Source organism: Muntiacus reevesi, chromosome 16, assembly GCF_963930625.1.
Source record: "Muntiacus reevesi chromosome 16, mMunRee1.1, whole genome shotgun sequence".
Taxonomy (NCBI): domain Eukaryota; kingdom Metazoa; phylum Chordata; class Mammalia; order Artiodactyla; family Cervidae; genus Muntiacus; species Muntiacus reevesi.
This window is the reverse complement of record NC_089264.1, coordinates 12,150,829-12,167,330: the sequence shown is the minus strand read 5'-3', so window position 1 is coordinate 12,167,330 and position 16,502 is coordinate 12,150,829. Positions and strand designations below refer to the sequence as shown.

General features: G+C 39.5%; 1 protein-coding gene across 7 annotated transcripts in view; it reads left to right on the top strand.

Annotated features, from left to right (window-relative positions):
• The window catches only part of ANK2 (ankyrin 2), a 679,395-nt gene extending 666,691 nt beyond the window's left edge, over positions 1–12,704 (top strand). For all 7 annotated transcript variants that reach the window (XM_065907336.1, XM_065907339.1, XM_065907337.1 and 4 more), the window contains 7 exons: positions 971–1,262; positions 3,610–3,702; positions 4,189–4,272; positions 4,383–4,547; positions 5,542–5,724; positions 7,120–7,211; positions 10,431–12,704. In XM_065907336.1, coding sequence (XP_065763408.1) covers positions 971–1,262; positions 3,610–3,702; positions 4,189–4,272; positions 4,383–4,547; positions 5,542–5,724; positions 7,120–7,211; positions 10,431–10,614 — 1,093 coding nt within the window. In that variant the 3' untranslated portion in view covers positions 10,615–12,704. The remainder of the gene's footprint in view (positions 1–970; positions 1,263–3,609; positions 3,703–4,188; positions 4,273–4,382; positions 4,548–5,541; positions 5,725–7,119; positions 7,212–10,430) is intronic.
• The last annotated feature ends 3,798 nt before the right edge of the window (positions 12,705–16,502 follow it).

Here is a 16,502-nt window from a genome sequence, read left to right as displayed (position 1 = left end):
CTAGATCCCACGTGCCTCAACTAAGACCTGATGTAACCAAATAAATAATTTTTATTTATTTTTTGTTGTTGTTGAACATGTATTTATTTATTTATTTATTTTTTATTTTTCAGTGGGTTTTGTCATACATTGATATGAATCAGCCATAGAGTTACACGTATTCCCCATCCCGGTCCCCCATCCCACCTCCCTCTCCACCCGATTCCTCTGGGTCTTCCCAGCCCACCAGGCCCAAGCACTTGACTCATGCCTCCCACCTGGGCTGGTGGTCTGTTTCACCACAGATAATATACATGCTGTTCTTTCGAAACATCCCACCCTCACTTTCTCCCACAGAGTTCAAAAGTCTGTTCTGTACTTCTAATAAATAATTTTTTAAAAAAAGAAATTGCGATTATAAAGTTTGCATTACTTAAACTATATCAACAGAAAAAGTTTCAATACCAAAAGATCTTATCAAGTAATAACGATTTTCCAGAGATATAACAAGAATCTCCCTCTATTTATGATTATGGTAACTATATTTAACATGGGGTTTATATATTGCTTTTTAACATTTTTGCCAGATTTTGGTTTTGCTTCAGAAGCCTTATTGTCCACAGATCTTTCTTACATAAACCTCCTCAGATCATCAATATTACACTGAGTTGTCAAACAAAGATGAAATTATTTATTTATTAATATCTCATATTATTTATTACCCTACTTTGTAGAGATTAGGAAATGGTAATACATTTGAGGATAATTTTTATCCTTTTAAAATTCATCTTTCCCAGTCAATGCTACATCAATGTACTGTAACTATATTTTACATACAATTTTTGTTCACATTTCTTGTTCATTTCTTGGCCAAATTTAGAAAACATGTTTAGACTTCCATAGACTATGAAGACAGATTTCATCTTCCCTTTCTTCAGTGGGGGCAGAAATGTCTGTGTTCTCATGGTATACTGGGGCTTTTCCATTTCAGCGTGACAACCCCAGGGACAGAAATGTCAGAGACTCAGAAGGCCGCGGGAACATCTGGCTCCCCCGCCAAGACACCCGAGGAAATTGTCACCCCTCCCGAGGAGGAGAGGCTGTATCTCCAGACCCCGACATCGAGTGAGCGGGGAGGCTCTCCAGTCGTGCAGGAACCTGAGGAGCCCCCCGAAAGCAGGGAGGAGAGTTCACCTCGGAAAAGCAGCCTCGTGATCGTGGAGTCGGCTGAGGACCAACCGCAGGCCTTCGAGAGGCTTGATGAAGATGATACTTTTCAAAAGGTAAAATCTCCTCTGTTTCTTTGCCCACGTGGAACAAAGCTACACACCCTCTCCCATGTCCATTTCTCCAGTGACCTGTTTTTTTCACAGAACGGCTTGCCAAATTAATTAACTTGGGCCATGGGAAGCCCGCCAATCCCTTTTAAAACCCGAGAACCCGTGAATCTAGAAAAAGGTAGTACATGGTTCTAATTCTAGCTCTTTGAACATCAGCCCCAGTTTTATAGTTGGAAACCCTTTTGCTAAGAAGAATGAGCATTGGGGTGAAATAATACACCTGATATTACCTTTCAGAATTAGTTATCTTACAAATAAAGACAACCAGTGAGGGGAATTTACCAAGCATCAGGTAAGCTGGCGAGCCATGGGAGAGTGCTGGCATCTGCCGTCTTGGCAGGTCTGCCTGTGTGGTCAGGTGATAGGCACGCAGACTGTGGGTATGGAGTGGGCTTTACCTCCCAAAACAAATGTTTCTCATTAGAGGAAGTATTATTTCCAAGTGAGATCTCCTATTTCTTTTAAGAATGACTCAGGAAAAGGACATTACACCTAAATTGATGGCTGGTTCCAAAAGTCAGAAAACCAATAGCAGCATGAATATGCATCACTGTCTTTTCTTTGTTTTTAAGTGAGTTTTGATATTGTGAAGAGAGATGGAGACCATCTTAAGAAACTCAGTTGAATCATTTACTCTCAGAACACAGTCTGAATGGTTCGTATCGCTCCCTCCTCAAAATTCCTAGATCAGAATGAACCCAGGGAGGGGAAAGGACAAGAACTGGCATTTTCAATAGCTCCCTGAAGGATTCACACACACACATATACACATACACTCAAGTGTGAAAATCTTTTTGAATTAAACTTAATGTAAATTAAATTAGATATATTTTTCCTTTTTTGGATTTAAAAACATTGTATATGTCAGAGTATTTTTAAAGCATGAATATACATCTTTTAAGAAAGAATGTTTTATAAAAGAATTAAAACTCTGGGGGGAAAATATCTTTGGGCTTAACATCTGCATTTGTTCACTCTGAGTGTGATGTCTGCTGGCAAGATTTATCTACAATCATAGTTTAAAATTAGGGGAGGTCCAGGCAGATAAGAACTGCTCCAAATTTTGGCAGCTATTTTAAATAATGAATTCATCCCATGAATGGATGTTTGTTCCAAGTTTGCCTTTGTACAGCCTTTATTCATCTCTCAAGTTCTTGGCTTAAGTAAATTCTAGTAAAAATGTTTCATAGATGGTGTCTGAACTTTAAAGTTGCCAATTTTAGTCTAAGAATCTGTAGGCTAACTGAAGTGTAGATTTGAAACAGTTATCTGGATAATTCATATATTTAATCTGTCCTATGCATATAAGTAAATTTTGATAAATTGCCCTATATTCCACATTATTTTACTTATTCTACTTATTTTTGGTGAATTTCTAATTCTTTCTCTTAAGCTTCCTATTTTGACCCTTTTCATCTCATGACCCTAACTTAAGGGTCCAATTTCAGTCACTTTTCTTACTGACCATATTTCTAGGCAGCAGATTTCTAAGTGTACTTAAAGTATAATTTGGCTTGGAATTTACATGTTTTCCTGCAGCAGGAAAGAATATGGAAATATAAGTGGTATTTTAAAGTATGTTGACAAAATTTAGTTGAGTAATCTTTTCTATTTTTCAATAGAATTTTTTAAAAAAAAATAGCATTCCGTTAGGAAAGAATGATTCAATATATGGTTCCCAAGAGTTATGTTTTCATCTGAAGTTATGATCTTAGCTCCAGCTCTGGCTTTGGGCCAGACCCATAAAATTGGATTGGCCTCTGCACCTCCGCTTCTCTGCACTGTGAGTCTAATACTATTCATAGCCTGTCTTCCCTGATGGCAGGGAAATTCACTACTGGCCAGATAATAGCTACAGGAAATTTTGACTTCCTGCAGAAAGTTCTGCTACAAGCATAAGATATTTCTGTACCTTTGGTGGGTCATTCTCAGCCTGAGCCCGAGAATCAATAGCTCACAGGTGTTTCTTGTGCTGCCTGTGATCTGTGTCTGCATCAGGAGTTGAAGTCCAAGAAGAGTGGGCAAGTTGCTTCTTTCTTCTGATGAACTTTGACAGATGGGTGCTCAGGCCGCTCTCAGAATTTCAGATTTTTTTTTAAATTCAGTAAACAAGAAGCTATATTCTCACTAAAGTCTGAGCCCAGCATTGCTGTTTTCACCCCTCCTGGCTTTTCCACCAAAGCCTCCATGAATAGAACTTGCAGAAACCAGTGTGAGCTAAAACAGAAACCTGTAGTGAAGACATTCCTTAGCATGATAAACAAAAACCCTGCTTCCATGCTTCCACCAGGAGCTAACAGAGGAATTAGGTGAGCTGGAGGCCAGCTCAGATGAGGAGGCGATGGTAACAACCAGGGTTGTCCGCCGACGAGTGATTATTCAGGTACCAGTTGTTACATTACTGCACGTCCGGGACACTTCTGTCCCCATAACCCTTTGAGAGTGACCCACCTTCAGTGGAGGGCTTGGCATGCTCCTTAGGTAGTGCATGGCCTTCAGAAAGCAGATCCTACCTCTCCTAAGTTCTGTTTGTAAAGAAATGCAGCAGTAATGACATCCACAGCCTCCCTCTGAGAGAACGAACAGCAAGAGCAAGATTTAGCATCTCCAGCTCCACCCACCTCACCTCTGGCTGGTCTATTTTTGTTTGTTTGTTTAAGTTTGAGCTAACTTTGGTCAGATTTTCTAGCATGTTATTACCCACCTTTTTTTTCCTTTTAAACATACTACTTGACAGGATTTGGCATTTCAGCAATGCTTCTCAAAGCTCCTTTAATTTTCTAACATTCCTTGCATTATAAGCACTTGGGAGTGGTTCTTCAGCACTGATGTCAAACACAGAAGTGACCCTTTTCTCTCAACTGTGTAGGGAGATGATATGCCTGACATACCCCCAGAAACAGTCACAGAAGAAGAATACATCGATGAGCATGGACACACCGTGGTGAAGAAGGTATTATCTTAGTATCTTAACATGATTGATGGAAGTGTCCTGTCTAAACGTCTATCAGTACCCCAGCACTGTCACGCAAAAACAAGATACATGAATAAAATATCTTCTAGGTTACTAGGAAAATCATTAGGCGGTTCATCTCCTCTGATGGCACAGAGAAAGAAGAGATTACGATGCAGGGAACACCGCAGGATTCTATCAACATTGAAGAAGGGGATGGCTATTCCAAAGTCATAAAGCGCATTGTATTGAAGAGTGACACCGAGCAGTCAGAGGTGAGCCCATGATGCCTCCAGAACAGACTTTATGGAAAGGTGTAAAATAGAGCTCACAGGAGGCGGACGAGATCGTTTGCTCCTGTTGACCTCCCTTCTCCCCTTTATAAGGCAGTCTGTGTTTAGTTCCACGTTGATTCTTGTCTTCGTGATTTGGAAAATTTTTAAAGAGCCACGAGGGGGATGTGTAGCCCTGTGCTCATTGTCTTTGGTTCTGTTCATTTACACTTTCTCATTCGTTCAGTTGACTGCAGCAGACATCCAAGAGTCAACATTTAAAAGACAGCAATCCTGTTAGCGGGCAGGTGGTAGGTTCTGAAAAAAGTGCAGACGCACTGAGGTGCTTGCGCCCAGCCGCTCACTGCAGCCCTCTCTCGGGCACCTTTGGTAAATGCTGGATTTCTAAACTGGCGTTTCAGAGTCGCTGAAATCAGGATCCAGAAACTCCCTCGATTTGTACTTTTCTTTCTTCCAAGTTTCACTTCCCTCTTTCAGAAACGTATTGACTCTCTTTGACATGTAATTTGGGACATTCTCACCATCTTGCATCCATTCACATCCTCAAAACTTTATTATTATACACATGAGGTTCTCTAAAAATCTACAGTTTCAGTTTCTCATGTCTCTGTCAGATCCTTCTTTGATGGTTAATTTTGTCTTCATGTCAGAACAACACATTTACCCTTGGGAAAAGAGAGTTCATCTGCAGGGCGCTGTGTCTGCATTGCACTGGGCAGCCAGTTCCTCAGTCATGAAACGTCCTGACCAGACTCTGTCCAAGCGACTGATGTCCAAGAGGCTGATTTGGCGCTGTGTCTGTATAGTCATTATATAGATGTTACCAATTGGTTGTAGTTTTTTTTCTGCTTCTTGCTGACAAAATGCTGTTTTTAAGATTACACCATTGTAGTATGTGGGTTTTGGCATAGAAAAATTCATCACTGTTACATTTTGGTCATCCGAAACTGTATATTGTGTGTCCTTCATTCATCAGGTGACTTTGTCTGAGCCCAGCATTTTGTCCAGTACCTCACAATTTCAGGCTGAACCAGTGGAAGGCCGTAGAGTCAGCAAAGTTGTTAAGACAACTATGGTACATGGAGAGAGGATGGAGAAACATCTGGGGGATTCTAGTTTAGCCACTGATCTTCCTTCCGCCAAAGATGACTTTGAAGAGGTATAGAAGCATCATCACCTTGTCTTTATGTGTGCCTTGTGTTTGAGAAGAAAATGATTTATCATTGTGTCATTCCATACCTGTATTCATGGAAGGATGCAGAATAATTCAAGAGAGTAGACTTCCTATTTGAATAATGTGTACAGTGAAATAATTTTCCTCAACTTGTATTCATTTGAGCCACCTGAAGAATTTTTAAAAATCCATATGACCAGGATTCACTTCAGCTCATTCTGAATCAGAATCTCCAAAGTTGGGGCATGATGGTACCTCTTGCCTAAAAGTCTCAGAACTGACTTGTACTTCCAATTAGTAAGGGAAAGAATTAGATATTGCCCCTTATTTTTGCTAATGGATATTCTCAGATATTTCCAATGATAAGCATTAAAGAAGATTCAGATATCTTTCAACCATAAATAAATCAAGCATTTATAATTCTGATAAGTTCTGATTTTCAATAATTACAAAATGGGTCCACAGTGAATCCATAAACACTTACTACAATACAAAAATTCCCCAAATTTTGAAAACCAAAACAAATTTTTTAAGTTAGTAGCAAGCTAGTTTGGCAGGAAAACTTAAGTGTGAACTGACAAGGAATTGTAATGACTTGGAGTCTTTTTTATTCCAAAAGAATGAATGTTCGTGTTTTGCTATTGATACATTAATGGGTGTGATTTCAGGATGCTGTTCCTACCCCAACTGAGATATTAGAATATAGAGTATATACCTCATATTACCTTTCTAAAATCCAAAAAGAAAAAAGTCTGAAATTTGAAACACCTGTGGTCCCAAAGATTCAGCTAAGGGCTGGTGTGCATGTGCAAAATACATCTATGAAACATTCTTTGCTATTGAAACATTTTGAAGTTAAATGTTATGTGTATGCCCTCTTTTATACCCACAGTATGCATTGAGATTATATATGAATGCATTAGGATATTAAGAGCATACTTTATTTATAATACTTTTAGTTCTTCACATTTTGACAGCTGGTGACCTTGAACTATCAAAAGAAGAATCACCTGAGTTATACACTTTGGGCTTTATTTTGTTTGTTGCTTGTTTTTGCCTCTGGTCATTATTGATTGTATTTGTCATTAAAGTCTGCATTGTAGAAAGGAGCAGGGTGAGGCAAGGAGGAAATTAGAAATTAACCAGTATAGGTAGGGACAACTGTAAAGTAGTTGAACAAGTCTCCTTCATGAATGGAAAAAATTTTACAGACCTGTTAAGTAAAACTTGATCCTTAGATCTGCTCCTAAGAATTGCTTTTCTTTATTCTTTCAAGAATGGTATTTTTATATTGGCTATCCATTAAGCAGAGTGATAGATTAAGTTAAAGTCTATGGTTTATGATGGATTTTGTCTTGTTCTGTTTTTTCCTTATTTCAGGCTCTGAGTTACACAGGTAGCCACATGAAAGTCTACTCCCCCAGTTTAGTAGAGAATGAAGTCCTGAAGGAGGATGGATCAATAATTAGAAGGTTTGGGTTAGCATGGGGTGATGCTTTGCCAACTAACAGTTTTTAAAAGTTTTCTAATTTTAAGGAAAGATAAGAGTCCACACATCTACCCTAAAACCTCTTGGGAACTACAGACTCACCCTGCATTTTAAGACTTCTGTCAAGTGATGCATCTGTCACTGTGTCATTCCTGAAGTGTTCTCCTGATGCTTTAAAAGTAATGCTAAGGTGCTTCCCTGGTAGCTCAGTGGTGAAGTATCCACTTGCCAACGCGGGAGACTTGGGTTCCATCCCTGGTCCACGGAAATGAAGACCCAGTACAGCCATAAATAAATAAATAACAAAAAAATTTTTTAAGTAATACTAAGACATGAAAATAGTCAGATGACTTTTACACAGTCACTTCCTAGGTTTCAGCAAGTCACCAATTTCATTGGGCCAAACACCTGGGATATTCCATTGTAGAACAGCGTAAGAGGAATCAAATTAAATTGCTCACAAATTAACCTAGCTGCCTTCAGCTCAATCTTGGTAAACCATTCCTTTGATGGGTTTTTGTTTTTGTTTTAAACAAGCTGTTTCGTGATTCTGCATGTGAGTGGCAAATAACATGAGCATGAATTTGATACCCATGAAGCTAGTACCTAGTGAGACTGAAACCGGGGGCTTTAATAAATTCAGAAAGTACTGTAAAAGCAGCAAGCAGCTCATTTCTATGCATATGAACAAGGACTAGCTCTGAGGCTTTCTGGTCTACCCTTATCCCCACTGCTTGTTCCATGTATAAACTTGGGCACTGTTAGTACCTCACTTCTTTCTGGGCCTCTTGCAGTGCTGTGTGTATTAACAAAATGTTCTCAGCTTCTCAGTGAAGACACAATGGAAATTGAAGTTACTGCTGCACTTTTCAGTGAAAAGAAAAGAAAGATTGTCATTTATAGTACTCTACAAGGCTATTTTTAGCCTGTAGAACATAATAATTAGAACAGTGAAATTAAAGGTTCTGTCACAATTCCACCCTCCAACCACATGTGAAAAACAGCCCCAGCTAGGAATTTAAGTAATTGCTCACAGAACTTTAAAAATGCTATATGAATTAAGGAGAAAGTTCTTTTTATACTCAACTTTTACGTCTTTTACTCAGTTATTCACATGGGCCCACATAAACTGCATACCACCTAGCATCATGAGATCTTAAGATGGAATTAGATTGAGACCAGTTCATCCAAAACTCTCGATGACAGCTGGTGAATTCAAAGCCAGGAATATAGACATCTCAGTCCAGTCCCACAGCTACTTAGTTTATGGAAGTCTATTTGTGATCCGCAACAGTTTATCTTATATGTTGCTGAAGAAATTTGATCATACCCACTGCTCCCCTGATAGGCATACAGTTCATTCCACTGAGTCCTGTATTCATAAACACATTCATTGACATATGTGGACACAGAACACCAAGCGGTGTCCTCTGATAGATGCTTAACCCCCAATGCAAGTGCCCTAAAGGTTTATACTAGATCTTGGTGGCAATAGTCAGAAATTTGCATTTTGGGTGGGAAAAATATATATATATATATATATACAGATGCTGAATAGTTACAAAACAATCTGACTTCAACTCAAAAGGAACAAATGAAAGTTTGCTTTCAGATACAAAATAATTCATGTAGACTCAAAGGAAAGGGGAGATAAGAGAACACAAGAGAAGGAAGGAAACAAGATGTCCAAAAGTAAACCGGAAGTGTTTTGACTGAAGTCAGCCTTTTTAAAAATCAAGGTGATCTTAACAAATGTATAGAGATGTTAGAAGGAAGAATAATGCTTAAGGGCAGCCCATGGGCAGAACCCTCAGCTTCTTGACACTAGGAATCCGTAAGGAAAATACTGGGTAAAGCTTCAAAAACTGATACTTCCAATGCTGGTATAAAGTTGGTCTCCATGGCCTCATGATTATAGATTCAAATCCTGAAATCTTTGATTTTTGGCCATGCTGTATAGTAACTGAGTTATTTTTTTTTAATTTGGAGCATTGCTTAAATTCTCTGAGATTCAGTTTCCTTATGTGTTATTATAATAATTGTACCTGGTCCATAAGATATGTTCACCACATATTTGTGGAATGAAGAATTGTATTTATGAGTAGAGAGGGAGGAAATCACAGTATAATCACTTTGCAGTAAGGATGCAGGAAAATAATCATACCAGTGTAATAGTCCATCAGCGCCCCTTTTCTCCAGTAATCACCAGTCTGACGAGGAAGCCAAGAGAGCGTAGACTGCCGAGTGGCTGTAAGAGGTATAAAGTGGCCCAGTGCGTGGACTCTGGGGAGACGCAAGAAGGATTTGTCTCTTGGTGGTCTTTTCCTTTTCGTTCCCCATTCCTCCCCCTCCACCCCATCTCCAGATGGAATTTCAGAGGCCAGGATAGACCTTCAATCTTTTTGCTGGTAGTAACCTTTGTTTGTATTGATGGAATAATATTCCAGTTTTTAAAGATCTATATCCTGTGGAAAAGTTCTTTCAGAATATTTTGGGGAAGTCTGAGTTGGATAGTGACTTTAAGGAGTAAGCTGGAAGCGAAAGTGTTTTAAATAAATCAAATTAAAAGCTATTTTTCTTAGCCTGTCAAAAATTATATATGGAATCAGTATTTCAGAAGGAGCCATGTTACTTTGCTCCCCAGGTGACTCAGTGGTAAAGAATATGACTGCCAATGCAGTAGACATGGATTTGATCCCTGGTCAGGAAGATCCCCTGGAGGAGGAAATGGCAACCCACTCCAGTATTCTTGTCTGGGAAATTCCATGGACAGAGGAGCCATGTGGACTATACCACAGAGTATAGTCCATGGGGTCGCAAAGAGTTGTTCACGATTGAACACACTTGAACGCACGTTGTTTTAAATCTGCATTCCCTAATCAAAACAGGCATGATTGTATGGTTAGTTCTTAAGAGAATCATATGAAAGCATCATTTCTTTTATTTGAAATATTTCTTAAAGTTAAAAAAAAAATACGCCTTGTTCCAGAATCCTTTTTAGAAATCTCATGAGTCATTTAAATAGGAGAGCCATGTTTAAAAGAAAGAAGTGCAGAGACGGCTGTAGTTGTTCTAATAGCCCAGTACAGAAGCGTCAACAGTAAGTACCACATTCATGTCTTGGGTTCCCTCATACCAAAGGTAGTGGCTGCCTTTAGCAGTAAAGAAAGAATGTGACATTCTCTTGTCTGCTTTCCTCCAGGACAACAATGAGTAAAGCTAGAACCCAGAAGAGGGCTGTGGTGAAGGACCAGCAGGGAAAACGCATTTACTTGGAGCACCTGGAGGATGTCCCAGAAGCACTAGACCAGGACGACCTCCAGCACGACCTCCAGCAACTCCTTCGGCATTTCTGCAAGGAGGACTCAACGCAAGAGGCCCAGTGAGGGGCTGCCCAATTCTCACACCAGAAACCACACATTCACTCAATATGCAACTTCCTGTTTCATTAGAGGAGTGACCTAACCGGCCTGATTAATGGGATACCCTGACATTTCACTTTTAGCAAACATGCGGCATTTGGTTTGAGTTTTTCCCCATCCTCTTTAACTGTAAGCTAATTTGTGACCAAAGATAGCATCCCTCATTCTGGATGCTGTATCCGCTACTCTGTTGTGTCTATGCTCACCTGGGACCTGGCCACCTCCATTGTTCTTCTTCGCTTCTGCACAAGCTCCATGAAAATCCATTCAACGGGAGAACTTCACCTGCAGACCTCTTCAAATGATGACACATAGGAATCCTTCCAAGAGATACCCGTGTACGATGTATATAGCTAATGCTCAGACGAACACTATATTAAAATTAAAACCACTGCCTATCCTGACTACACTGGGCATCACGGAGTAAAAGGCCTCTAGAGGAATTGCTGAACTATGGTTCATTAAGATATTGCTAACACAATCGAATGATAATACAGTTCTACCACAAAAGAAGCACTTCAGACCTACCATGTCCTTAGAATTCCCACAGTAGCCCTGGCTCCTAGTTAAAGATGGGTCATAACCTTGAAGAACTGTCCTGACTAAGCACTTCCTGCTGGTGCCGGCCAGCCATGATTTATGACTCTCCAGCTGTCACCGAGGGCGGGGAGGCGGGGAGCCGAGGCAACGAGATGAAACAGTGAGGTGTTCAGTTGCCAGCAGCAGCATCCCACAGCTGTCTAGCATCTTCAGGTCCTTTAGATTGGGGACGTGTTGGCAGGGTATTTTAAAAAGCTATAACTACTGTAGTTTTCCAGTTTTCATTGCTGCTTTAGCAAACCACGCTGTCTTATTGGTGGTACTCTCTCCTGGCCACTGCACTGTAGATAATTCATCGGAAGCAAGATTTGCCCAATACAAATGGTTGAACTCCTTCACCATGTTGAAGTGATTTCTTTCTTTCTTTTTTTTTTTCCTCCAGGTTTATATCTTCTCTAATACCTGCATGTAACATTTAAGAATCAAACCACAAACCCCTCTTCTAATCACATCGATGGTTTTCATTCTTTTTACCCTCAGCAAGCACTTTTCACTTTTCTGCTAGGTCTGTTTTTTAGCTTGCAGACGAGATTGAGAAATCCTGAAAAATTTGGTTTGGGTTTAAAATTTTTAGTTTATTTATTTGAAATCCAAACTCCCTTGAAAACTCTGAAGTGCATTTGTGCACTTTCCTGTCTGTTTGTTTCAAAGAAGGGACTTTAATCATCTGAGTGATTTCCATGTCCTATTCCTCATTCCTCTAGTGGTTGAAGCTGTGTAGCATTTTAACATATATATATTCACAAATATATTCATATAAACAGTATACATTTTGAATCAGTTATTTGTTAAAGAAAAGTATATTCAATGAAGATGAAATTTAAAAATTTTAAAAACCAGAGTCTATCCTCCAGGGATTGAACATTTTCCAATTCTATCTGGTCTTTTCCTGTTGTGCAAAAATGACTCATTGTTCCGAAAGATGACAAACAATGGTACTTCATCATTTCAAGTAATGTTGCCAAGAGAGAAAATTTCCTGGGAGGGAGGTTTCCCACAAGCCAAATCTCCTAAGCCTCAAATGATAGCACTTTTTGGCAATTGGATAGGAAATAAAGCATTCTTTGGCAGCCAAAATGAGGGAGGCCAGCGGTGAAACTTTTTGAGCACACCATGGCCTTCTTGTCCATACCTTCACTGGAGCTCAAGAAAAGCATTTCTGTTGTGTTATTTGCAGTGCAGATGATGTCTGTGTAACAACATAATGGTTATTCACCTTTTTTTTTTTTTTTTTTTGGGTTTTGATTTTTGCTGTGTAATCAAAAAACTTGAATACTGTGAGAAGAAGTGAATTTTCAGTTGATGAATCAGCATCTTGTTCCCATGGTGATAACACTAATTGAATATATCTATGAGGGCATGTATTAGTTAACGGAAAAAATACAACACTAACAATACATAGCTGCAATGTGTACAATGGCTGATTTAATTAAATAAAATGTACAAGTGTTAAATGTGGCAACAGTGATTTGTTCTTCTTTGTCACTCACCTTTGATTCCAGGAGATAACAGATTAATATTAAAGAGATGGAATAGATGTGGAGCCTGAAGGAACACTCAACTTGCTTTTGTTCTTATTTGGAAACTGAATATGCTCCATGCTCAATGCTGTTAGGCACTGGGAGAAACAGACTGTATCCTGTCCTGAGAGAATTTTTATTGTTATTGTTATGCAAAAGATTTATTTTTAGTTTTGGGATCACGAGTAAATGAGAAATGGGAATTTGGGGGCCTGGAAGAGGTGAGAAAAAGGGCCCTGATTCACTTCTCCCCTATGCGGTCACGGGGCCCAGAGAACACCTTCTGCCTTTGGGAGCAGCATTTAGCTCGGGGGCTTTACTCATCTCTCAATGACTGAGAGTTCGACATGAAATGGATCCATTAACCCAAATAAAGAACAGGGCAGGAATGTGCAAAACTGAAATCAGTTGTGTTTGGAGAGCAGCTTTGGTTTTGTTTTTGGAAGGAAACCCTTCAGTGCTGCTGTAACATTTTTACTGCAAAAACAAGAGAAAGGCACAGTTTAAGAATTGGTCAAGTTTTATTTATTTATTTTATGCTTTTTTTAAATTGAAGTATAATTGCTTTACAGTGTTCTGTTACTTCCTGCTGTATGGTGAAGTGAATCAGCTCTAGGTATACATATATCCTTTCCTTGAGCTGCCTTCCCACCATCCCCGCCCCCAGCCCTACCCATCTAGGTCATCTAAGAGCACCGAGCCAGGCTTCCTAAGCATTATAACAGGTTCCCACCGGCCATCTAGCTTACATGCGGTAGTGTGTATATGTCAATGCCAGTCTCCCAATTTGTCCCACCCTCCCCTCCCCCAACCCCCACGTCCACATGTTCATTCTCTACATCATTCCTACTACCCTGGAAATTGGCTCATCTGTACCATTTGTATGGTTTCCACATGCATGTATTAATATATAATATTTGTTTTTCTCTTTTTAACTGACTTCACTCTAGGTTCATGCACTTCTGGACAAATGGCCCAGTGTCACTCCTTTTTACGGTTGAGTAATATTTCACTGTATACATGTACTATGTCTTCCTTACCCATTTGTCTGTCATTAGATGCTTAGATTGTTTCCATGTCCTGGCTATTGTAAATAGTGTTGCAGTGAACTTTGGGGTTACATGTGTCTTTTTGGATTCTATCCCAAAAGTATATATGCTCAGTATATATGCCCAGTAGGGGGATTGCTGGGTCTTATAGTAGTTTTTTAGTTTTTAAAGGAACCTCCATACTCTTTTCCATATGGCTTTATCAATATACATTCCCACCAATAGTGTAAGTTCAGTTCAGTTCAGTCACTAAGTCGTGTCTGACTCTGTGACCCCATGGACTGCAGCATGCCAGGCTTCCCTGTCCATCACCAACTCATGGAGTCATGTCTATCAAGTCAGTGATGCCATCCAGCCATCTCTGTCATCCCCTACTCCTGCCTTCAGTCTTTCCCAGCATCAGGGTCTTTTCTAGTGAGTCAGTTCCTCTGCCTTTTCTGAATCCAGCTTGAAAGTTTGGAAAGTCACTATTTATGTACTGTTAAAGCCTGGCTTGGAGAACTTTGAGCATTACGTAGTGCAAGAGGGCTCCCTTTTCTCCACATCCTCTCTAGTAATTTGTTATTTGTAGATATTTTGATGATGGCCATTCTGACCAGTCTGAGGTGATATCTGTACTTTTGATTTGCATTTCTCTAATAATTAGTGATGTTGAGCATCTTTTCATGTGCCTCTTAGCCATCTCTATGTCTTCTTTAGAGAGATGTCTGTTTAGGTCTGCCCATTTTTTTATTGGGTTGTTTGTGTTTTTGATATTGAGCTGCATGAGCTGTTTGTATATTTTGGAAATTAATCCTTTGTTAGTTGCTTCATTTGCAAATATTTTCTCCCATTCTGAGGGTTGTTTTTCACCTTGTTATGGTTTCCTTTGCTGTACAAAAACTTTTAAGTTTAATTAGGTCCCGTTTGCTTATTTTTGTGTTTATTTTCATTGCTCTCAGAGGTTAAAAAAGATCTTGCTGTTGCTTATGTCAGAGTGGTTTTCCCATGTTTTCCTCTAAGAGTTTTATAATGTCTGGTCTTACATTTAGATCTTTAATCCATTTTGAGTTTATTTGTGGTGGTGTTATGTGTGGTTATTTATGTGTGGTGCTATGTAGTGTTCTAATTTCATTCTTTTACATGTAGCTGTCCAGTTTCCAGCACCATTTTTTTTTCATTTATTTTTATTTGTTGGAGGCTAATTACTTTACAATATTGTAGTGGTTATTGAAGAGGCTGTCTTTTCTCCATTGTATACCCTTGCCTCCTGTGTCATTGATTAGGTGACCATAGATGTGTGGGTTTATCTCTAGACTTTCTATCCTGTACCATTGATCTACATTTCTTCTTTTGTGCTGGTACCATACTGTCTTGATTACTGTAGTTTTATAATATAGTTTGAAGTCAGGGAGTCTGATTCCTCTGTTTTATTTTCTCAAGGTTGCTTTGCCTATTCAGTGTTTTGCATTTCCAAACAAATTGTAAAATTTTTTATTCTAATTCTGTGAAGAATGTGATTGGTAATTTGATAGAGATTGCATTGAATTTCTAGATTGCCTTGGGTAATATAATCATTTCACAATATTGATTCTTCCAGTCCAAGAACATGGTATATTTCTCCATATGTTTGTGTCATCTTTGATTTCTTTCATCAGTGTTTTATAGTTATCTGAGTACAGATCTTTTGCATCCTGATCTTTTATTGTTAGTATATAGGAATGCAAGAGATTTCTGTGCATTAATTTTGTATCTTACAACTTTACCAAATTCACTGATTAGTTTTAGTAGATTAATAATTTTCTGGTGGCATCTTTAGGATTTTCTATGTATAGTATCATGTCATCTGCAGATAGTGACAGTTTTACTTCTTTTCCAATTTGGATTCCTTTGGTTTCTTTTTTTCTCTGATTGCCATGGCTAGGACTTCCAAAACTGTGTTGAGAAGAGTAGTGAGACTGAACATCCTTGTCTCGTTCCTGGTATTAGAGGAAATGCTTTCAGTTTTCCACCATTGAGAATGATGTTTGCTTTGGGTCTGTTGTATATGGCTTTTATTATGGAGGAGTAGGAGGACATGGAGTTCACATTTCCTCATAACTTAGGGCACCCACCAGATGCTGGTGGGGGACCGTGACACACAATGAGACACGAGGGTCCCCCGAGTGACCAGGTAGAATGCTGGGGGTGGGGAGGGCTGGCTTGGGGAGGGGAGGTATTCCCACAGCTGGAGAGGCCCACTCACTGCAAGGGGATCAGTGGGGATGGGGAGAGACCCTCAAGGATTCAGAAAATCAGAGAAATGCTGCTAGTGTCTCCCCCAACCACTCAGGCCCCGGGGAGACTGCTAGGGTCCTAAGTCCCACCCCCACACCCCAGACCCTGAGCCTAGGCACCCTCCCCTGCACCCCACCCTCACGCCAAGGCCTTTCTGGTCCTCTTTTTTTTTTTTTCCTTTTCCTTTTTGTTATTGTGGTTCTGTTTTACCTTCTGGTTATTTTTTCATTTATATTTCCCTAATATATCTGTTAGCTTTATAATTTTAGTTTTTATTCTTTGTTATTATTCTGCTCCCTTTTTTTTTGGCTACACTGTGCGGCTTGTGGAAACCTTGGTTCATGACCCCATAGCTCCTGTGGTGGGAGCACAGAGTACAAACTGCTGGGCTGACAGAGAACCTCAGACCCCAGAGGATATTAACTGG